The 25,196-nt window shown below is 34.5% G+C and overlaps 1 protein-coding gene and 1 pseudogene across 1 annotated transcript in view; one reads left to right on the top strand and one right to left on the bottom strand.

Annotated features, from left to right (window-relative positions):
- The window catches only part of BCAS3 (BCAS3 microtubule associated cell migration factor), a 586,605-nt gene that overhangs the window by 389,292 nt on the left and 172,117 nt on the right, over window positions 1-25,196 (bottom strand). The window contains exons 14-15 of the mRNA XM_077745617.1: window positions 23,242-23,412; window positions 11,774-11,867 (exon numbers count right to left, since the gene is read on the bottom strand). Coding sequence (XP_077601743.1) covers window positions 11,774-11,867; window positions 23,242-23,412 — 265 coding nt within the window. The remainder of the gene's footprint in view (window positions 1-11,773; window positions 11,868-23,241; window positions 23,413-25,196) is intronic.
- LOC144216291 (cytosolic iron-sulfur assembly component 2A pseudogene) lies at window positions 3,474-3,955 on the top strand (annotated as a pseudogene).

Here is a 25,196-nt window from a genome sequence, read left to right as displayed (position 1 = left end):
GGAATTAAACATTTTGTGGGGCCACAATACTAGTGAGGGCCCTAAGTTATGATGCCTACTGTACTTTATGGTAACTCAAACCTGAAAAGTTACCACCGGCTCTCATACAAGGCCTGTGCCACAATGAAGAGAGAGCAAAATGAACAAACCCTTCAGGGAATAATCCATTATGTGAGTAAAATACGTCATTTTACAAGATGACGACAGAGGAGAGTAATTACAAATCTATAGTGGAAACATCCCCTTCTTAGGAAAATAAAAGCAATAAACTCTTCAAGCTCCCTTTGCATTATTAGTGATATAGTATAAGTGACTGGCAGTAATAAACCAGAAGCTGTTGGATGAGAGGAAAAATCTGAAGCCACATAATTCTGTAAATCTGTAAGGCATTACAGATGTTAGCAAAAATCAACACAAGGTATTTTTCTGGCCACTCACTGTGATCAATGAGGAAAACTCTTTGCAAAAGAAAAAATAAAATCCAACCTAAACTTTTTTAATGATTAACCCAAGACCACCACCACCTTTCAATATACAGCATTTAAGTACCCAGAAAAATTTCAAGTCTGTTAAAGATGCAGTCAAGCATCCAAAGGGGTACATGTTTAATCTACTTTATTACAGACCCAACATTCATTTTCCTCTTATTAATGGATGGAAAAGCAATTTTCCTGCCAAGGAAGGGCAATTATTTAAAATGTAGATGTGCTGTACTTCACAGCTCTCAGCTACTCAGCTGGCAGAAATAACGCCTCTGGAAAACAGATCAATTATTCACCAAGTTAAAGACAACAGGTCTGTTTTAGAAATGTCAGGTTTACTGCAGAAAGTTGAGAATTTCCTTTTTTTTTAAAATATGTTTATTTATTTAGAGAGAGAGAGAGCACTCAAGCAGAAGAGGAGTAGAGAGAGAAGGAGAAACAGAGTCCCTAAGCAGGTCCTCGATGTCAGCGCAGAGCCAGATAGACACGGGCGAGGCTCAAACTCATCAATCGTAAGATCACGACCTGAGCCAAAATCAAGTGTCAGATGCTTAACAGACTAAGCCACCCCAGCATCCCCAGAATTCCTTTTTTATGTTTCTAATTTCCAATTTAATTAATAAAAACGCTACCTTCTTTTATGTCAAAGGTAATATACTTAACATGCCAGTCTAGTTTACTTAGTTATACAAATATAATTTCCACAAGATATTTTTAAAATACTTTACATATTTCAATCTTAAGAATATGTGATGCGTTTCTTGATTTTATGTAATCTGCCACCAGGCATCACTCCTACATTTTGGGAAAAAGACAATTCTTGTTCAAACCACGAATTAGAAATAACTGAGTTTTATTCAACAAATGAGTAATTACATTGAATTAGTAGTGCCTTATCTCTGCTATGCCATAGTTTTTCCATAATGATAATGATGGAAAAAAAATAATAAATGTAATAATTCAGTGTTTACTTACTTACTGTAAACTATGTGAAAATTACCAGGCTAATAATAAATACCTAAGGACAAAGTAAAAGCTTACCTCTAGCAGAAAACATTTTGAAACAATACTTTTGATGGGGTATACATAAATTTAAACTAGGATGAGGGAGGTTAATAACACTGAAAACAGCAACAGCTAAATTTCTGGAGTGTCACTATGTTTTTGGTATTGTTTTAGAAATCATTATCACCCCTCATTTCATTGATAAGAAAACTGAAATACTAGGGGTGGGCAGGGGGGGAATCCAAGCATATTAAGTAACTTGCCCAATTAAGCAGCAAGGTGAGGGGGGGACATGAAATTTTGTTTAGGGTCAGGCAGGTCTTCACAAAATGACAAGTAAAAATGGGACTCAAGAGATAAATAAGTTGCTCTGGTAAAAGAGGATTTCAGGTGGAGACAAACGATACAAAATGTTTAAGGAGCTGAAAAATAATATGGCTAAATATTGGAGAAAAAGGTAGTAGAACCAATTAAAGCAGTAAAGCTGTGCCAGACTATAATACTTTTGGACAACACAATACAAGATGAAGAGATCATTAACATTTAACATTTCTTATAAAATATTTGAGCATCTTAAAATGAAACTAAATACATGGAAAAAGTATGATACGACAATCACAGACAGAACAACCTCAAATTGGGCTATGACCAAATAAGATTTTTTTTTTAAGCTAAGAGTAACCAAATCTGTTATGAATTAAATACCAGTGTAGCCCTTAAATTCATATACTGAAACTCTAAAACCCCAAGGCTGTATTTAGAGGTTGGGTCTCTAAGGATGTAATTAAGTTTCAATTAGGTCATAGGGTGAGACCCAGATCTGATACGATAGTGTCCTCATAGAAAAGACACACCACAAACTTGTGTACACTATTGGTGGGAAAGGTAAATTGGTGCAACATTTATGCAAAATAGTATGGAAGTTTCTAAAAAAATTAATAACAAAACAACCATATGATCTAGTAATTCCACGACTGGGCATTTACCTAAAGAAAACAAAAATACTAATTCAAATATATGCAACCCTATGTTTGCTATAGCATTGTTTATAATAGCCAAGATATGGAAGCAATCCAAGTGTCCACTGACAGATGAATGGATAAAGATGTTATATATATTTACGTATAAAATAAGGAATATTACTCAACCATAAAAAAGAATTAAATTTTGCAACTTACAACAACATGGATGGACCTAGAAGGATTATACTAAGTGAAATAAGACACAGAAAGACAAACACTATATGATCTTACTTAAATGTAGAATCTAAAAAGTGACACAAATGAACGGATAAACAAACAAACAAACAAATAAAACCAGAATCTTGAATATAGAGAACTGGTGCTTGCCAGAGGGGAGGTAAGGGGGATGGGCAAATTAGATAAAGATTATGAGATACAAACTTCTAGTTATAAAATAGATAAGACAGATGAAAAGTATAGCATAGGGAATGTAGCCAATATTATTGTAATAACTTTGTGTGGTGACAGATAGTGACTGCATTTATTATAGTGAGCACCAAGTAATGTATAGAATTGTCAAATCAAGATGTTATACACCTGCAACCAATATAACACTGTATGTCAATGATACTTCAATTTAAAAAGAAAGAGACACACACACACCATAGAACTAGCTCTTTCTCTCTCTCCGCACTCTCTTGCACCAAAGAAAAGCCACGTGAAGGCACATCAAGAAGGCAACTATTTGTTAGTCAGGAAGAAAGACCTCACTAGAAACCAAATCAAGCTGGAACTCTGATCTCAGGCTTCAAGCCTTATAACTGTGAGGGGAAAAAAGCTTCTGTTGTTTAAACTACCACATCTACGGGATGTGGTTACAGCAGCCCAAGCTACTATGTGTACACAGGTTACTATCTAAACTACGGTCCCTGAGAACATTTTACCCACTCAGATGACCAGCAAAGAGAATTTTGGTTTGAATTTGTAAAATTGAAAGAGACTGGAGGGATGGCGGAGCGTGAGGATGGAGTGGGTGTTTGGGCTGTTTGCCTGGATGCTGAACAGACACCTGTGGCTCTCCAGCCTCTTTGAGCTGGGGGCGGGGAGGCACAGACAGCCCCGGATCATGGAAGAGAAGGAAGAGAAAGTGCCAGAGGTTTATGATTTGATTCAAACCATCTGGGACCCAGAGAAGCCCAACACCTTAGAAGAACTGGAAGTGGTAAGGGAAGGTGGTGTGGAGGTTGAGGAGATAAACGAAGACTATTTGGTTACTATCAGATTCACTCCAACAGTGCCTCACTGCTCTTTGGCAAGCCTTATCTGGCTGTGCAGATAAAAAACTTCAGCAGTGTTTACTGTTTAAACATAAGCTGGAAATCTACGTATCTGAAGGAACCCACTCAACAGAGGAAGATATCAAACAGATAAACGACAAAGAGCAGCTGCAATGGAAAACCCCAATTTATGGGAAATGTGGAACAGTGTGTCCTTGAACCTGACTGATAGCTGTTTTAAGAGCCACTTAACTTTAATTATTTGATATATTTATTTAAATTCTTTGGAAAAGGTAAAAGACTCATGTTTAATACATAGGTGATCTGCACCTCAAAGCATTTTTTAATGGATGATTTGCAAGCAAGATTTAATTATATGTAGTACCTAGTTTGTTATGTGTATAACATTCTCAGGATTTGTAACACTTAAATGATCCACGGAAGAATATTTTCTAGTTATTATGTGTCAGATGAGCTGCTATTTTTTGAATTTTTTTTTTACATTTATTTTTTGAGAGACAGAGCTCAAACAGGGAAGGGGCAGAGAGAGGGAGACACAGAATCCAAAGCAGGCTCCAGGCTCTGAGCTGTCAGCACAGAGCCCGACACTAGGCTCGAACCCACGAACCATGAGATCATGACCTGGGCCAAAGTCAGCTGCTTAACCGACTGAGCCACCCAAGCACCCTGAGCTGCTATTTTTTCTGACACCTTTTCTGGTTACAAACAGAAATGTTTGTAATATCTCTTACAGGTCACCTCTCTGACACCTTTTCTGGTTACTTTTCATGTGAAATATTTACTATGCCCAAAGGTATTCAATTTAAGTCATTACTCTGTAGAATAAATAAAACAGAGATGATTCTTGTAAAGAGAGAGAGAGACTGTTTTAACCCTGTAACAAAAACAAAAACAAAGTTTTAGAAAACCTATCTCAAAATTCAATTAAAAAGAAAAACATAAATAAAACTAGTAGCTCTTACATCAGGCAGAACAGCTGGGGGAAGAAGAATCCACAATATGTGAAGGCAAAGAGAACAAAGCAACCTTTTTAAAAATTTTCAGTGGCTCTATTTGAGTTGATACTACAGATTAGGGTGCTGCCCCCCACAAAAATGCAACTCTGTACCCAACTAATCAAGAGGGTTGAGATTAATAATACTAGATAAAAGCTGTGAACAAAGAAAGAGTGCTGGCAGCTGCTGAAAAATAAATAACTGTCGAAAACTATCTATTCAAAACATGCCTGAAAATTATGGGCAAAATACAGATATTCCCATACAGAAAAGAGCTAAAAACTCATCTTTATCAGAGAATCCAGAAATAGCCCAAAAAGTATGTTACTTTAATGGAAAAAAGTGCAAAAGAAACTCATCAGAGAAACAATGGTATTTTGAAAAAAAATGATGAAGTATCAAAATGGATATCCATAAACAAACAAAAAAAAGACCATGACCTAATCCAGTACATTATACAAAAAATAACCATTTGGACCATAAATTTGAATATAAAATGTAGGGGTGCCTAGGTGACTCAGTCAGTTGAACATCTGACTTCAGCTCTGGTCACGATCTCTTGGTTTGCGAGTTCAAGCCCTGCATCAGACTCTCTGCTTTCAGTGCAGAGCCCACTTCAGATCCTTTGTCTCCCTCTCTCTCTCTCTCTGCTCCTCCTTCTCTCTCTCTCTCTCTCTCAAAAATAAAATAAACGTTAACAGATTAATAAAAATTAAAAAAATAATAAAAATACATTTAAATATAAAATGTAAAACTGGAAAACTATTAGAAAATCACATAGGAGAAAAATCTTCAGGCCCCAGACTAGTGCACATTTCTTAGGCAGGAACACAAAAACACAATTGCTATTTTTTTATTGGATTTGACAAAAAGTAAACAATTTTGTTCTGCAAAAGACTCTGCTAAAAAGATAAAAATAGAAACTTCTGACTGGGAAAAAAGATTTCCAAATCACCTCTCTTACAGAAGTCCCCTATCTAGTATTTATAAAATTAAAAATTGGCAAGAATACCAAATGCCAGCAAGGATGCAGAGAAAGCATGTCGACAATTAAAGGAAAGTGTGAGAACAACGTCTCACCAAGCAGAGGATATCAATAAAGAGATATTATTATTTAAAAAAAGGAAATAAACATAAATTCTGGAGTTCAAAAGTACAATACCTAAATTGAAAAATTCAGTAGAGGGGCTCAAATTGTGGACTTGAACGTGGCAGAAGAAACCAACTGAGATTATCTAGTTTGAGGAAAAAAAGAATGAAGAAAAATGAATAGAGCCCCTGAGACCTATGAGACACCACCAAGATTAATCTAGGAGTAGCAGGAGTCCCAGAAGGTGAAAGAGGGGAAAAGAGGCAGAAAGAATGATTAAACAAATAACAACATCCCAAACATGATGAAAAACATTTAGGCAATGAAACGATACTATTAACGTAGATACGTGTCAATATTAACTTGTCAAAACAGAATGTGTGAACACCAAGAGGGAACCCTAGTGTAAACCACAGACACTGGCTGATAACGATTGGGTCAATATATGTTCATCAAACTGTAACAAAACTACCACGGTTGTGGAATGCCAATAGTGTAGGAGATTTGGAGTGAGGGAAGGATTGAGAGTTCTCTGGACTTTCCAATTTTGCTGTGAACCTGAAACTGCCCCCCAAAATTGAAGTTCATTAATTTAAAAAAAAAAAAAAGCTCCCTAGAAAATGTTACACATTGTGTATCTAAATCATTGAGACCACAAATTTTACACCACCCATATCGAACCTACCCAGATCTAAGCACCAGAGGCCTCTCTGGCACTTCCAAACAAATCATAAATGTTGCCATTAAAATATTTGTTTTAATTCAGGACTCAGAGTCACAGCTAATAAACAAGAATGGGAAGGATAAATTGAAAAACAAACTGAATGCAGCTGCTGAACTAGAAGTTTCACAAAGTCATTTAATGGCATCCCTTAATTTCTTGGCTGAATAGGTCCCATGCAAAACTGAACTGCATACCACCCAAACAAGCTACATTTTCTACTTAATTCACTTTGGAGTGCTATTTCATCATGTACATTTTACATTGTTTTTAACATTTCTCAGAAGGTGCACAACAGGTCTGGTTTCTTTTTGAATTCTAATGTATTTCTAGGACATCTTAATAATTCTGTCATCCAAAAATATGCCTCTCTAAAAAAAATACTAAGAAATTTATTTATATTGTTAAGTATAACAGGGATATGTGATATGTTCAGGTAAAGTGGTTACAGAATGATCAGGTTTAAAAACAAAAACACAATCAATGTTGGTATGTTTTGTTCTGCCTATTTTTAATGAACTTCCCAAAACTTGTAAAAAGTATTCTAACAAGCACTAGTGTTATTATTGGCCACATTACATACCTTGTGAAAAAGCCTTTAACTAAGTAAGAGAATTATTGGAGGAGCAAAAACATTTAAAACTTATTGATATAAATAAATTTAGAAACATGTATGGATACATGTTGAAGAAAAACTGGAAGGTGTTACTAGAGGACCTACAGTTGTATTTTGAAAAGGCCAATTTAAGTAAAAAAAAAAAACATAAGTACGGTATTAATGCCCATTTAAATTATACATCTTTCTACAAAATACCAATTAATAAATGTTCAGAAGCTAATAAAACCAATTCAACCAGAGAGCAGAAAACTGTGTCACTTTATAACATTGGAGGATTGAAAGATCAATAGAAAATACCTCATTTGATCTCCCAAAAGTATTTTTTAAAATGATAAGATAAATAAGTACAGGGAGAAAAATAACTACTAAGGTAGCCATGCATTTACAAAGCGCAATGCAGCCTCTTGCTTCAAACATTTCATATGTACCTAGGTATATATGTCTCAATCTGAGAGGGTTAGGATAAAACAAGCAATATAATACAGAAACTAGACAAGTAAAATAAAATGTCACATATGAGCTGAATAATACTTAGCAACCACAGCTAAACCCAATGTCATTCTATAAGTAACAATTCAGGTAGTGACCAGCTTAAAAAAAAAAAAAAAAAAGTCAAGGCTTTCAAATCACTGAGAATTGAATCTTTTATAGATACATTTGCTTATACTCAAGCAATAACAGTCATATTCTGAGTAGCAAAAACACTCAGAGCTGAACAGTAAATTACTAAGATAAATTGCAAGGGGTTGCATGCAATCTCCACCATCTTCTATGAAAGATTTTGCAAACCAATTTTGTGAGTGGTTGCTGAGTTATGAACCCTCCATTTAATTCAAATATTTAAACACGAACAAAGCATTTATAAAATGTTGCAGAAATGATGACACACTGAAAAATATACCTGCCACATAATAAATGGATGAGTCCACTGTATAGACTCTGCTGCACAATCTATGTCGAATGTGCCATATTTTTCTTGCCGCATTCATTCAACTAATATTTATTTCTATACCAGACACAGAATCATTATTTCCCAGCTAATCATCTTTTAGGTTTCAATTTAGAATTGACTTCATTCTGAGGAACTTTCCCCAATAGCCAAAGTAAATATTCATCTCATAGCATTCTGTCCTTACTCCACAAAGGATTTTCCTTCCTTGCTTTAAGTCCCTATCACACCAACAGATGCCATGTGGAAGGACTGTCCCTTGTTAACTTAATCACCAAGACTGAGCCAGGCAATATGGATGGAGTCTCTAGGGACCATAAACCTTTTTGATATCAGTATCCTAAACAAGACTGCTATCCAAAATAAACAAAGAACTCTTAAAAGTCAACAATTTAAAAATGAACAACCCAATTAAAAAATGGAAAAAAAAATCTGAACAGGCACCTCATCAAAGAAGATACACAAATGGCAAGTAAACTATGGTATGTCCACACAACGGAATGTTATTCAGCACTAAAAAGAAATGAGCAATCAAGGCATAAAAAGACGTGGAGGAGCCTTAACTGCTTATCAGGAACTGAAGGAAGCCAATCTGAAATGACTATATACAGTAAGATTCCAGCTATGTAACATTCTGGAAAATGAAACAAACTATGGAAAAAGTAAAAAGATCACTGCTTGCCAGGGGTTGAGGAAGGCAGGGATGAACGGGCAGAGCAAAGGGGGGTTTTAGGGCAGTGAACCTACTCTGTATAATAGCAGACATGTGTCATTACATATTTGCCAAAATTGACAAAATGTACAACACCAAGAGTGAACTCTAATAACGTAAACTGGAACTAAGAGGTTAGGTAGGAAGACAGGTATTTAAACAAATGATTACTTCAAGATAAATTATATCATAGAGTTATACAACTAGTGCTCTGAGAATACAAAACAGAAGGTATAAATATAAAAATGTTTAATCTTACCATAAAAACACAGATTTGGGAGTTCAAATAGAAATCGAATAAAAAATGTATGTAAAAAGTATGAAATTATAGTAAACTGTGGTTTTCTAGACTTCACTGCTAGACAATGACAGGGATAACTACAATATTCTTTTAAGTTAAATAGTATGTACTTGTTACAATGGAAAGCCACAGGCACGAAAAAGTACAGCTTCCAATGTCTAAAGTACTCTGACTATGGAGATATAAAATATACATTAATACAAAGGAGATTTGACATAACAGATGGACCATCAAACTGAGTCATACTGGTTACTCCAAGTAGAGTGCTGTAAGTGACATAACTTCCAGATTGTTTCTTCAAACTTAACTTAATTCCCATAACATTCAGAGCATTTCCATAAATCTTTGTCTTCATTAATTAAATCAATCCTACTGATCAACAATCACTACAAAAATCTTCCTCTCTATCAAAAATGACTAATTAAGATACTAGAAGGAAGATTATTCACAATGCTTTATATTATCCTCTTACCATCATTCTTTATTTGAAAAGATGAAAAGGGAAAAAAAAGATGGGTCTTTCCATCAATTTTAACTGATAGGATCATTTCTGCAGAGTAAGATAAAAATGACAATCTCTTCAGATCCATCAACCAAAGGGATAAGATCTAAAAAGATTGTAAGTTTATGAAGACTATTTCAGCTCTGAAAGCAAAAGAGCAATTTTATCTTTTACTTAAAAACACAGTATTTTAAAAATTACTACATTGGAATGGAATTACACCACTATAAGTACTAAACCAATTCCTAACCATGAAAATTGATAAGTAAAGGGAAAGAATTAAGCATTTATACTGCCTTTTACATACAAGAGAACTATGGTTTATTCCTGGTTGATGAGAGAAAACTATTTTTCTATAGAACAGTAGTTAATCTTGCAGAAAACATGATATGAGAAAAACCACCATTCTCCAATACAACTATTAAGTAAAAAGTTGTTTCAGAAATGAAGCCAAGGGGCTTCAGCCAGTTGAGTGTCTGGCCCTTGATTTCAGCTCAGGTCATGATCCCAGAGTCGTGGGATCAAGCCCAGTGTTGGGCTCCATGCTAAGCATGGAGTCAGCTTGGGATTCTCTCTCTCTTTCTCTCTCCCTCCCTCCCTCCCTCCTTCTGCCCCTCTCTCCCACTCACACTCTCTCTAAAATAAAAAAGAAATAGATAAAAAGAAATGTAGCCAAAATAACACTCTGTAGATTACTTGCTAATCTCCATAAGAAAAACCTATCTCCAATATGATATATTTTGAGGGGCTACTAACATAGCCATGTGATCAAACACAGTATTATATTATATATTTTGCAGGATACATTTTTGAGACAATTGGGAAACTTTATATCTTGGATATTAAATAGTATAATGTGTTACCTTTTCTAAACTACAACGTAGTATCTGGCTACATGGGAAAAAGTCACTATTAGGAAAGCATGATTAATTTGTAGTGGTTAAACTGTCATCACATATGTAACTTACATTTAAATGATTCAACAAACTACACATACCTATGTACACATATTATACATACGTGGGTAAACAAGCATATATACATAAGCATACATATACCTATACATATATTTATTTATTATACACATTAAATGTGAACACCTATTTAATCAAGGTAGTGATCCATAGGTCATTACTATACTATCTTTTAACTCTATTTTGATGTCCAAACTTTAAATAACAGAAAGTTTGGAGAAAAAAAAAGAAAGTAGTATGACATTCCACATTACTATAACATCACACCTTATCAAATGCCTTAAGAATAAGTAAAAAAGCAAAAACCACTACCAAAACACAGGGAAAAATACAAGCAAATACTTTATAATATACTACAAAGTGAAAAAGAAATTTTAAATTACAAAGAAAGTGCCACTTACATACATTAATATGTAGTCTGGAATACTGAAGTTCTTGGCTTAATTTTAATACAGAAATGAATGCAACTCAATAGCACAGTTTACCTACTGCTGATACTCAATTACCTCTTTACTGAGAGCAAAACTAATGCTTAGTAGGTTTCTAAATTTTTATTTATTTGGTTAAATACTTATTTATTCTTGAGAGACAGAGGGTGAGTGGGGGAGGGGCAGAGAGAGTGGGAGATCCAGATTCAAAGAGGGCTCTAGACTCTGAGCTGTTGGCAAAGAGCCTGATACAAGTATTGAATTCATGAACAGCAAGATCATGACCTGGGCCAAAGTCAGATGTTTGACTGACGCACCCAGGCCACCTCCTAAATTTTTATATTAAATTCATTCATTCAAGGGACACCTGGGTGGCTTAGTCGGTTAAGCGTCTGACTTTCGCTTAGGTCATGATCTCGCAGTTCGTGGGTTCAGGCCCCGCATCAGGCTCTGTGCTGACTGCCAGCTCAGAGCCTGGAGCCTATTTCAGTCTGTGACTCCCTCTCTCTCTGACCCTCCCCTGCTCACGCGGTCTCTCTCTCTCTCTCCTAGAAACAACAACAACAAAAAAATTTAAATTCATTCATTCAAGAACCATTTAGTGAAGTCTACTTACTTTTCTGATACACACCGACACAGTATGACAAGTCAGATACCATATTTTCATATTTTCCATGTCCAAAAAAAAAAACTGGTTGAAAACCCATGACATAAATGAAAAGGAAAAGGACATACCACTTGTATTAAATGCCATACAGCACACTGGTTTCTCATGAGCAGGGAAGTGGGCCACGATACCATCACTGTCAGAATCCTCGCTCACAAGCACCTTTACAAAAAGAAGGCAAATGGAAGTTAAACTTTACTCATCAATTACTGAGACTGAGCTATATCCCTGAGCAAAAACATGCATGACTGCTTTCACTATACTGGATGATTATTGTCACTATGGGTAAGAATGCCACTTTAGGAAGGAAGAAAAGATATACTCCAGAAGATCAATCATATAAACTCTAAAAACAGTTGACGGGCTTTACTGTAGAGGACAGAGACAACAACTTCTTGAAGTAAAGGTTCAGAAAAAACAAAAAGCATAAAATAAGCTATGTAGAGCTACATTCAACAACAGGAACGTACAGTTCTTATTATGTTACGACCTGCTGGAAAATGCTTGCTCATGAGTAGATCATTACTGGATTATGATATTCAAACATAAATAATTTAATCTGAAGTAAACCAGAACTAGTCCTACACTGACAATGTTAATTTTTCTTTTAGTGTGAAAAGCTTTACAAAGGTATAATTTATGTACCTTAAGTCACGTATTTCGTGTTTACAACTCAATGATTTTATATAGTACTGTAACCATTACAACAATCCATTATATAGAAATGGCTGATTTGTCATCCTTTATTACCTTAATGCTTTAATTTTCTCACCTATTGCTCTCATTCTAATCTACAATTTAGTGAAGCTACTGATTTATCAATTTTTGTGCATAGATCTTTATTACCATCTTAACAATTTTTAAGTGTTCAGTCCATTAAGTATATTCACATTGTTGTGTAACAAATTTCTTGAACTTTTTCATCTGCAACACTGAAACTCTATACCCACTAAACCCTGATTTTTCCTCCCCCCTCCCCCCAGACATTGGTAACCACCTTTCTACTTTCTGTTCTTATGATTTTGACTACTTTAGAGAGTTAAAATAACCGGAAGAATATACTTTTACACTTTTGAGATGGCTTTATTTCCCTTAGCAAAATGTCCTCAAGGTTTGTCAATGTTGTAATATGTCACAAGAGCTCCTTCTATTTCAAGGCTGTATAATATTATTATATAGTATGTATATATCAGATTTTTCTTTATCCATTCACCTAGTGATAGATATATGGATTGCTTCCATATCCTCACTACTGTGACTATGCTGCAATGAACATGGGTGCGTAAATATTGCCTCAAGACCGTGCTCTGAATTCTTTTGCATATAAACCCAGAAGTCAGTTTGCTGTTCATATGATAATGCCATTTTTAACTTTCTGAGGATCAATTTTTTTTATCTTTTCAAAGAATCAATTTTGGATTTTCCCCAATATTTCACTGTTTGCTATTTTGTTGACTAATGTCCATATTTACTTCATTTGTTTTGCTTTGTTATAATTTGCTCTTCTTTTTCAGATTAGAAAAAGGGAAAAATGAAGATTAGTTTCAGACCATTTTTCTTTCCTACTATAAGCATTTAAAGCTATAAATCTCCCTCTATGCAAAAGAATAGCTGCACTTAATAAATTCTAATATGTTCACTTTTTATTTGTATTCCATTGCAAATATTTTCTGATTTCCTTGGGATTCCTTCTCCCACCCATGAGTTATTGATAGGTGTGTTTTATTTCCAAATATTTGGAGATTTCCGTAATTTCATTGTCATTTTTTTATGTTTATTTATTTTTGAGGGGGAGAGACCACAGCAGGTGCACACAGGAGGGGCAGAGAGAGAGGGAGAGAGAGATTCCCAATTAGCCAGCATGGGATTCTGATGTGGGACTTGATCTCAGCAACCATGCGATTATGACCTGAGCCGAAATCAAGAGTGGATGCTTAACTGATGGAGCCTCTCAGGCGTCCCATTCTGTTAATGATTTCCATAGTTTGCAGAAAACATGCTTCTCATAATATTTAGATTTGTTTTTTGCCCAACCATAAGGTCTACCTTGTAAAACATTCCAGACGCTCTTGAAAATAATGCAAATTCTAGGGGTACCTGGGTGTCTCAGTCAGTTAAGTGTCTGACTTTTGATTTTGGCTGGGGTCTCCCTGTTCATGGGTTCCAGCTCCAAGTCGGGGCTCTGCCACAGCAAAGAGCCTGGTTGGAGTTCTCTCTCCCTCTCTCTCTCTCAAAATAAATAATGAAACTTTTAAAAACATTTAAAGAAAAAGAAGGCAAATTCTACAGGTTTGGAGGGGAGTGGTACATTGTGCTGGTTGGTAGTGTTAACCAAGTCTTCTAAATCTTCACAAATTTTGTCTAGTTTTTCCTATTATTGAGAGCACAGTATTTAAATCTCAAGCTGTAAATGTTAATTAGCTATAATTTCTCCTTTCAATCTGTCAGATTTTTGCGTAATGTTTGTTGGGCAATGCTGTAGCTGTTTACATATTAATACTTGCTTTATCTACCTATTATACTGACCCTCTTATTATTATGAAACATCTTTTTCTCTGGCAATATTTCTTGACCTAAAGTATCTGTCTGATATTAATATAGCCATTCCAGTACTATTATGATTACTGTTTGCATGGTACACTTCCTCAATCCTTTTACTTCAGCCAATTATGTTTCTGAATCTGAATGATTCTGGTCTGATATCAATCTCTTTTAACTTAAGTCCATTTATAGTTAATATAATTATGCACATAATGGATTTAGGTCTGCCATTTTGCTATTTATTTTGTCTCGGGTGTTTGCTGTACCTCTATCCTCTTCTTTTGTGTTATTTTTAATATTACTATTTTAATTCCTCTTAATTTTTTGGATTAATTTTTTAGCGGATGCTGTATATGTTACAAGGTGCTCTACAGATTACAAGATTGTCAGTTAATTCCAAATTTAACTGCAAAAATTATAGCTCCTTGCTCCAACATAGCTGCATTTCCTTCCCATTCTTTTGTGCTACTGTTGTCATATGTATTATCAACTGAGAAACATATTATAATTATTCCCTAAAACAACTGTCTACCTTTTAAAGAAATTAAGGGGAAAAAAAGGTAAGTATTTATACACTTCATTTCTTCAAATGTTTTTCTGGCCCTTCCTCACCTCTCTTTTTGAGATCCCAATTACACATATGTTGGTACACTTGATGTTGTCCCAAAGGTCTCTGAGGCTCTGCTTATATTTCACCAACATTTTTTCCCCTGTTCTTCAAATTAATCCCCAACTGAACTGCGATCTCAGGCCAGCAGAATTACGCATCATCCCTTACTCATCACCTACCAAGTTTGCTGTTTTTAGTGCAAACACTTTTGGGCTTGGGTTTTAATATACTACTCCAAATCAAGTAAATCCCCTGTCTAGAAGGGAAATAGCTTGTTTACATGGCCCACTCTACTCTGGTAAAACTAATCATGCTCACCAAGCTCCAGGCAGATGTGAATAAGAGCAGCCTCATGCAAAATTCCCATTTTATCCTATTACTATTATCCAAGCTCTAGAATCTTTACATGCTTATCTTTTCATTCTTAGTTTCTGGTTGCTTTCCAGAGTCCCTAGTTATTTTTGAAAATTCTTTCTAGTAATGTATTCATTTTCTGGAGACAAGATCTACTTATGTACTTCTTCAGCATAACAGATAGTCATTCCTGAATCATCACTAAATGTATACATTCAAATCACCCATTTTAAATACATAAGTGGATAATGCTTAGCAAATTTATACAGCTGTGTACCCATTACCACATTCTCCATTTAGATTTCTTCCATCATCCCAAAAATGTCTTCATATTAACTTTAGAGTAGATTTCCAACCCTAAGCCCCAGGGAATCCCTATGTATATTTCATCTCTTTTGCCTTTTCTAAAAATTTTTGACAATTTTTCATATAAACAGAATCATGCAATTTGCCTTCTATTTTCTTTCACTTACATATTTTTGTCAATGTGTTTTTATTTTTCTTGGAAAGATATTTAGAAGTGAATCTGGTCAGTTATATAGTAAACATATGCTGAACTTTTAAAGAAACTAACAAACTGTTTTCCAAAGTACCTACATCATTTTATATTTCCACCAGTATAAAGCGTAAGGTTTCCCATTTCTCTACATCCTTTACAACACTTTGTATTCTACATCTTTTTAATTACGGGCAGCCTACTGGAAGCAGAAATCAGAATGATGGTTACCAGGGACTGTGGGGACAGGGATTTGGGGAGTTAGTATTTACTATTTAATGAATCCAGGTGATGAAGAAGTTCTAGAAATAGGTAACAGTGATGGTTGCACAATGTTATAAAAACACTTATGCACTGAATTGTAATCTTAAAAAATGGCTAAATCCCAATTTTTATGTTATGTGTATTTTATCACAATTGGAGGGAACACTTGCATTATAAGTTATTCTCTTTGTAGTTGTTCCATTGACTTTCAAAGTATTAAGTGAGGAAAACAAGAAAAAGAAGTCTTATAGAAGTAGTATCTGGGAAAGTGTGTTAAACCATGCTTGTTAAATGTTTACTAAAGGTTTGTTTGGGGATATATGGCATATTCACACAATTGTAGAACCATTGCCACAATCAAATTGAGAACATTTTCATCAATAAAGGGAAACCCATAATTATTAACAGTTGCCCCACATTTCCTCATTCCTTCCAAACTCCCATTCCTGGGCAACTATAATCTATTTTCTCTTTCTATTGATTTCTTAATTTTAGACATTTCATATATATGGAATCATACAACATATACTCTTTTGATACTGGCTTCTTTCACAAAGTATAATTAATATTTTCAAGACTCACCCACATTACAACATGAAACAGTGCTTCATTTCTTTTTCTTGCTGAAGAATATTACATTCTAAATGCATACCACATTTTACTTATCCATCTACCAATCAGTTGAAATACACTGAAGTTGCTCCTAGTTTTTGGCTATTGCAAATAATGCTGCTATGAACATACATATATGTGGACGTATATTTTCATTTCTTTTGAGTATACCTAGAATATAAATTGCTAAGTCATTTGGTAACTCTTTTCCAAAGCACTTGCACAATTTTACATTCCCACAAGCAGTGTATGAGGGCTCTCATATGTGTTTATTGGCCATTGGTATATATTTTTCAGAAAAATCTTTATTTGTATCTTGGTTCAATTTAAAATTAGGTTATCTATCTCTTTATTTAGTTGTCAGAGTTCTTTCTATATTCTGGATACTAGTCTCCTATAAAAAATATAATTTCCAAATATTTTTCCCCTTTAGTGGGTTGTCTTTTAACTTTTCTGATGGAGTGATATTTAGTACAAGATTTTAACATTTTTATGAAGCTCAATTTACTTCCCCACTTTCTGAAAACTATTAAGTACCTAAGTATTTTTATATATGTTGTCATGAGGTGTTATAATTTTTGCTTCAACCAAATTTAACTTATGAAACTCAATATATTATATATGCTTCTATTTTTACCTCTCCCATTGTTCTCTATCTCTAAAGTTACAAGCCTTTTTTTGTTATAATTTCTTTAGAAAACTTCCTTTATCCATTCTTTTACAGTAGATCTGAAGGGTTCATGGGTGGCTTCGCCGGTTAAGCATCCGACTCTTCATTTTGGCTCAGGTCCTGATCTCACAGTTCCCAAGATCAAGCCCCACATCAGGCTCTATGCTGGCAGAGCAGAGACTGCTTGGGATTCTCTCCCCCCGTCTCTCCGCCCTTCCCCGCTACTGCCCTCACTCGCTCTCACACACACACTCTCTCTCTCTCAAATTTACATTTAAGTAAACATGTTTTAAAAAATAGGGGCGCCTGGGTGGCTCAATCAGTTAAGCATCCAATTTCAGCTCAGGTCATGATCTTGTTGTTCATGAGTTCGAGCCCCGCATGAGGCTCTGTGCTGACAACTCAGAGCCTGAATCCTGTTTCGGATTCTGTGTCTCCCTCTCTGCCCCTCCCTATTTATGTGCATGCACTCGCTCACTCGCTCTCTCTCTCTCAAAAATAAACATTTTTAAAAATTAAATAAATAAAATAAAGAGTAGATAAGCTAGGGTCTAATTTAGCTTTTCTTTTTATAAGAATGTCTTTATATTCCCTTCATTCCTGAAAGGTACTTTCATTAAATGTGGAATTTAGACTTAACAGTTCATTTATTTCACTATTTTAAAGATGTCCTAAAACATCTGTCATCATCCATAGAGGCTGATGAGAAAACTGCCAACTATCATACATTACTGGAGGGAATGTAAACCAGTTCAGCCCCTCTGCAAAGCAGTTGAACAGTTTCTGACAAAACTAAATATGCACTTATAAAATTCATCGATCATACTCTTTGGCGTTCAATACAGAGAAATGAAAACTACAGAAATCACACAAAAGTCTTTAATAAATGTTCATAGCAGCCTTATTAATAATAGCAAAATGCTAGAAATAATTCAAATGTCTTCCAATGAGTGAATGGTTGAACAAATAGATACAGCCATTCACAGGAATACTACAGAGGGATAATAATTACATTCAACAAACTAAACTATCTTCAAAGATATCATATTTAGTCCAAAATTTAGCTTTAAAATGTAATAATACTATATGATTTCACATATATCCATTCTATAAATCACAAAATAATAGAGAAAGAGAATATATAATAGTTGTTGGGAGAAAAGGATGGGGGTAGGTTGAGGGATGAGTCTGAATACAAAAAGGTATGTGTTGAACAGTCTTATATCTTAGGGGTGGTGTTAATTATGTGAATCTATACAAGGAATAAAAGTTTATAGAACTATATACACCCAGGAACAAACACAAATAAATGCAAGTAAAACAAACAGTGAGAGTTGACTAAGGTCTGTAACATTTTTTTTTAAAGATTTAATTTTTAAGCAATCTCCACATCCAATGCGAGGCTTGAACTACCAGTTCTGAGATCAAGAGCTGCACGCCCCACTGACTGAGCCAGCCAGGCATCCTAAGTCTATAGAAATTGAACAGTAATGTGCCTTTGTCGACTTGATATTGGTTTTAATATTGTATTACAGCTATAGAAGATGTCAGTATTATAGGGAAGTTGGAGAAACCTGGATAAAGACCACACAAATATATTTCTGCAAATTACTATGACTCTATTCATTGTTTCAAAATTAGAAGTTAAATGTAGAATACACTGCTTTTGAATCTCCCTCATTCTCACAGGCGACAAACGGTATCTCAGTATAGTTTATATTTTCCTTTCTCTTACAACAAGAGAAGTCATGGATATAGATCAGATAGCATTTATATACAGATGTTAGTCAACTTACGAGGAGGTTACATCACAATAAACCCATCATAAGTTGAAAATATCTTAAGCCAAAAATGCATTTAATACACCTACCCTACCGAACAACACACTTAGCTTACCCTACTTTAACCATGCTCAGAACATTCACATTAGCTTACAGCTGGACAATATCATCTAACACAAAGCCTATTTTATAATAAAATGTTGGGGGGCGCCTGGGTGGCTTAGTCGGTTAAGCATCCAACTTTCGCTTAGGTCATGATCTCGCGGTTCGTGGGTTCGAGCCCCGCGTCGGGCTCTGTGCTGACTGCCAGCTCAGAGCCTGGAGCCTGTTTCAGAGTCTGTATCTCCCTCTCTCTCTGACCCTCCCCTGCTCATGCTGTCTCTCTCTCTCTCTCTCTCTCCTAGAAATAAATAAAAATATTTAAAAAAATTATAATAAAATGTTGGATATCTCATGTAACTTCTTGAATACCGTACTGAAAGTGAGAAACAGAAGGGTTATATGGGTGCAGATAAGTTGTATCAGTTGTTTACCCTCGCAATCACGTGGCTGACTCAACTCAGAGCTGCAGCTGGTTGTTGCTATCCAGAATCATAAGAGAGTATTACACCACATATCACTGAACTAGGGAAAGTTCAAATTCAAAATTCAAAGTATGGTTTCTACTGAATTCATATCACTTTCACATCATCATAAAGTTGAAAAATCATTAAGTCAAGACATTTTAATCAGGGACAATCTGTATGTTTTAATTTTTTCTGTGAAATATTTGTCTTTTGTCTACTTAACTATTTTAACTCAATCTTAAAAGATTTCCTTTCCTTTCATATATTATAATCCTATATCTCCATCTCCAATACAATTAGTACAGAGTTCTTTATTTGATGGTACCAATACAGAAGAAGGCATATGAGTATTAGTGTACAGTAATGCCTGATACTACTACGTAAAATTTTTTAAATCTTCTCCTTATAAGTTTCACAAATATAACAACCAGATACTTTTGGAAGGATTTTCTCCACTGCATTATCACTTTGTCTACAACATCAAATTAATAATATAAAATATATCCCAATACAATTATCCTAAGACATGTACTTTTACTCACCACTTCAACTAAACAGGCTGAACTTCTTAAGCATGTGTTAATAATAACTTGACTATATTAATATTATTTAAAGCACTTTAACTGATACAAGGTAGATAAGCCTTTATTATGTGAACAGAAAGATAGATAAAACACTTCAGGAACCACTAAATTATTATGGATAACACTTGTACTCAGGGAAAGAAATAGCGCAAGTTTAGGTCATCATTCTGGCACATTTTCCTTTGACTAGAGACTTTGCCACACTGCTAACTTCAATTATATAAATGCGTAAAGGCAAATTAATACCACGTAGCTTATCTTAGCCACAAAATGCTTTTAAATAAAACAAGTAACACAGATTAAAAAATGGACACAAAGACAAATCCACTCTTCTGTAATGCAGTTACCACACAATGATCCCATCAACATAAAATCAAACTAATCAATTTAGGATTAGAAAAACGGTGAATCAAATTTTACATACTGCCACTGTAAACATGAAAATATCTTTGTTAAAGGCTCAATGGATTTAAACAGAAAAAATGAACACAACGTCAGCTTTAGCTCCTGAGACATATATGGAAAAGGAAAAACATTACAGCTAAGGTCAAACATCAGTTGGAAAGGGCTAGTGGTGATAAATCTATGACAATAACCACTGAAGTCTTTTTAATACAATCCAGCGTAACCTAAAAACAGCCCTCTACTCCAACTGAACTATGTATCAGAGACAAAAATGTCTTCTTGACAAAAAACAGATTCACTTTAATGAAAAAGAGGAGGATAGTATTATAGTCAGGAAATCTTGTTGCTTTAAAAAAATAGTTATAATTCTTTCAAAATGCACATAGCAACTTACCATTTAATGAATATCAATTTACTTCCTGCTTTATAAAAAGAATTTTTAAATCAATTAAAAATTCAGAATGTTAAAACGGAATGAAAAGAGATTATAATCTCAACAAATAATAGAAAAGATAATATTCTTCAGGCTGAATGACACTTTTTAACTTATTTTAACTTTTAAAGCTAACATTTCTATAACTCTTATTTCCTAACAAACAACTTTACTTGTTCCAAGTGTCAATAATTAATTATCCAAGAAAAATGAACTTTTGCAACTCCACAATCTACACTTCATTTCCATACTTCAAATCTGAGAATTCACTTTAAAGTTATAAAAAGTTAATAAAGAACAGGGGAGACATATTTCAAAACATAAGGGCATTATTTAATGTAAGGCCATTAACTATAATTATATATTTACTTAAAAATTTTCTTTTTACATGTTTCTACACTTAAATATAATAAAATAAATTGAGTTATACCTCTATTTCACCAAAAATAACGAGATAACATTTTCTACTTTTAAATGACCAGAATCCATCTGTCAACAAATGTTAGATGTTTAACAGACTTACATATTATACTCACCAAACTAGACAATGTTCAGGAAGATTGTTACTACTCAGTAAATGTGGGTGGTCTTGGAGGTAAATTGATTAAGAATCAAAGGACAAAAGAAAATATTTTTTACTTTAACACTCATAAAACACTAAGGGTTTAAATATTTAATTCCAATTAAGAAAGAAAATTAACATGTCTGTGTCTGTCAACTTGAGCTAATTAACACAACTTAAAAAAAACTCATTACAAGTCAACTGCAAAGTCTGCTAGCACTTCATTAAAAAGAGTTTTAAACAAGAATACAGGCCTGCACTATAACATGTTTGGTGAACCACAAAGTTAACGTGGGAGACGTGGAGAATGATTAGTATTCTGATTTCAAATAAAATATAATAGCTAAATTCAGTTACCTAGAACTTCAAGATTTTTTTTGTCATTTAATTGCAGTGGAGCCTACAATTTTTTGAAATGCAACTTGATCTTACTATAGGAACTAGTCCATGAGTATTGAGTCAAAGATTATCTTTCATCAGGTATTGAATCACTATATAAACTGAAAAAAGATTTCCTAAAAAGAACATGCAGTATTTAGGGTTAATACTTTAAAGACTCACATAGATTCCAGGCATTATGTTCTGAAAAAAGAATTAAATATATATTCTATATAAAATTAAAATAATTTCTATTTCATAAATGTTGCTCTACTTCTTTCCTATTCTCTTAATCAATTTTAATTGAATTTTTTATAGCAATGATGACAAACTCTTAGAAGTTTAAAATTAACTTCCTTTCAAAAATGTATTTTTTTAATGTTTATTTTATTTAATTTGAGAGAAAGAGAACACGAGCAGGGAAGGGACAGAGAGAGAGGGAGAGAGCGAATCCCAAGCAGACTCCACACCACCAGCCCAGAGCCCAACGTGGGGCTTGAACTCACAATGAAACCATGACCTGAGCCTAAATTAAGAGTCAGATACTTTACAGACTTGGCCACCCAGTCAGCCCCAGAAATGTATTTTAAAATTCAAGACTGTGATATAAAAGAAAATGATTTTTATGAGTGCATGGGAGAAGAAAACAAAACCCAACTGGCTTATTACCAGCCAGATTTACACTATGTAATTTATTTTTTCATGTTTATAATTAGATTATTATATTCTAAATGTTTCTGCATTATCTGAAGATATAGGATTACAGTGTATGTATATAGATAAACATTACCATGTATGTGTTCTAACATACACTTAGAGACTTTGTGTATTTCTCATATTTATAAATAAATGTGTAATAAAATTTGATATTATTTAATTATTATCACTTGTAAACATCATAATTAGTCAATAATTTATTTAATTTCCTCCAAAATATGGAAGGCCCTATTGATTGCTTCTATGAGCAAGCCTCTGCCTTAAAGATCAATTATTAATCTTCCAACTGAGGTTATATCTAGTGTCATTTTTATTATTTTTTTAAAGTTTATTTATTTATTTTGAGAGAGAAAGAAACAGCACAAGTGGGGGAGGGGCAGAGACAGAGGGAGACAGAATCCCTAGTCGGCTTTGCACTTTAGCACAGAGCCCAATGCAGAGCTCAAACTCACAAAACCTTGTGATCATGACCTTAGCCAAAACCAAGAGTTAGACGCTTAACTAAGCCACCCAGGCACCCCAACAAGCGTTATTTTTATATTATTTACATTGGAAGTTCTTACCTGGCCCTCTCCAACTGTTTCGGTGTCAATTACTGTGATAATGCCTGGAACCAGAGGACTCCTCCTTGAATTACTATGGAGGGCAACATCATCTTCTGTCACACCTGAAGGCAGCGTGCCTGTCAGCTGAGTCACCACTTTCCCGACCATTGTCAGACCAGTTTTCAATGTCTGTGCAATGAAATATAAAATATATGACTTCACATCAGTATATGTATTATAAACAGAAATAACCATTTGGTTTATTCTCCTACCACTTAAATTTCCTGTTGTCTTACAAACCTATATGCAACAGTTAACCGTCCCAGAAACTCAGCTGACTTTTCATATGATCTTAAATTTTAGTTAGAAAATCAGTATTAGTTTGAGTGAATGGTATCAGTAGAATCCCAAAATCAGCACAGTGAGAATAGGGTCACAAGTAAATGATTAAAGTGCTTTGTTTCACATGAGGGAACAATTATATATATATATATATAGTATGTATGTATGTATTTACATATATAGTATATATTTACACATATATTTTATGTTTATTTATTTTTGAGAGAGAGACAACAGACAGAGCATGAGAAGGGGAGAGGCAGAGAGAGAGGGAGATACAGAATCCGAAACAGGCTCCAGGCTCCAAGCTGAACCACAGAGCCTGATGCAGGGCTTGAACTCACAAACCAGGAGATCATGACCTGAGCCAAAGTCTAAAGCTTAACTAACTGAGCCACTCAACCACAGCAGGAAAATTATATTTTTGTAAACAAAATTTCTTTTTTCTCCTCTCCTTAATGCATTTAACAATGGCAATATGTCATTATTTTTTATGGCTGAGTAATATTTCTATTTGTGTATTTGGCTTTGTTTATCTCACATCTTCTTTATCCATTTATCAGTCAATAGACACCTGGAATCTTTCCATAATTTGGCTATTATTGATAATGCTACTATTAACATCGGGGTGCATGTGTCCCTTTGAATCATTATTTTTGTATTCTTTGGGTAAATACCCAGTAGTGTAATTGCTGGATGATAGGGTAGTTCTATTTTTTAACTTTTTGAGGAGCCTCCATACTGTTTTTCCAGAGTGGCTGCACCAATTTGTATTCCCACCAATAGTATAAAAGGGTTCCCCTCTCTCCACACCCTCACCAACATCTGTGGTTATTTTTTGAAATATTATAATCTAAATTTCAGTCTATTTTTTAACATGAAAAAGACTGAACACTGGTATAATGCCTATGTGAAAAATGCTATGCTTCCAAATTAAATCTATACTATGCTGTTATATAATATTACACAGCAAGGTTAGGCACATAGACACTCATTCCTACGCCACAGCCACACATCACAGGTGGGCCCAACAAGGGACCAACATACTCATGCCACAGCCACAGCTCCTCCACAGGAGGTGGTTAGCCAGGTACACCTTGCACAGGAGACACCCCTTGAGCACCTGGCATGAGCACCCAGCATTGGTGGCCAGGATGCATAAGTGCTTCTGAGTCCCATAAGATATTTGAAGGCCACTCCTTCAAGACTGGTATAGAGGTAACTGATTTGCCTAATTCATACAAACAAACACAGAAAGGCAAGATAAGAAGACAGAGGAATATGTCCCAAACAAGGAACAAAATTTCAGAAAAAGACCTTAATAAAATGAGATAAGCAATAGAGTTCAAAGGAATGGCCATAAAGATGCTCACCAAACTCAGAGGAATGAATTAACATAGTGTAAACTTCAACAAAAAGAGAGAAAATATTTAAAAATATCAAACAGAAGTTACAAAGCTGAAAATATAATAAGTGAACTAAAAAATATACTAGAGGGGTTCAACAACAGACTAGATCTGTTAAATATTTCACAGAAGCAGATCAGGGGACAAAACAATGAAACTCACCCAAAGGAGCAAAAAGAAAAAAGAATTAAAATAAATATATATATATATTGAAAAAAACCTTTG

Source organism: Crocuta crocuta, unplaced genomic scaffold (genome assembly GCF_008692635.1).
Source record: "Crocuta crocuta isolate KB4526 unplaced genomic scaffold, BGI_CrCroc_1.0 scaffold333, whole genome shotgun sequence".
NCBI classification, from domain to species: Eukaryota; Metazoa; Chordata; class Mammalia; order Carnivora; family Hyaenidae; genus Crocuta; species Crocuta crocuta.
The sequence above is the reverse complement of the archived record's forward strand: the minus strand, read 5'-3'. Positions and strand labels throughout refer to the sequence as shown.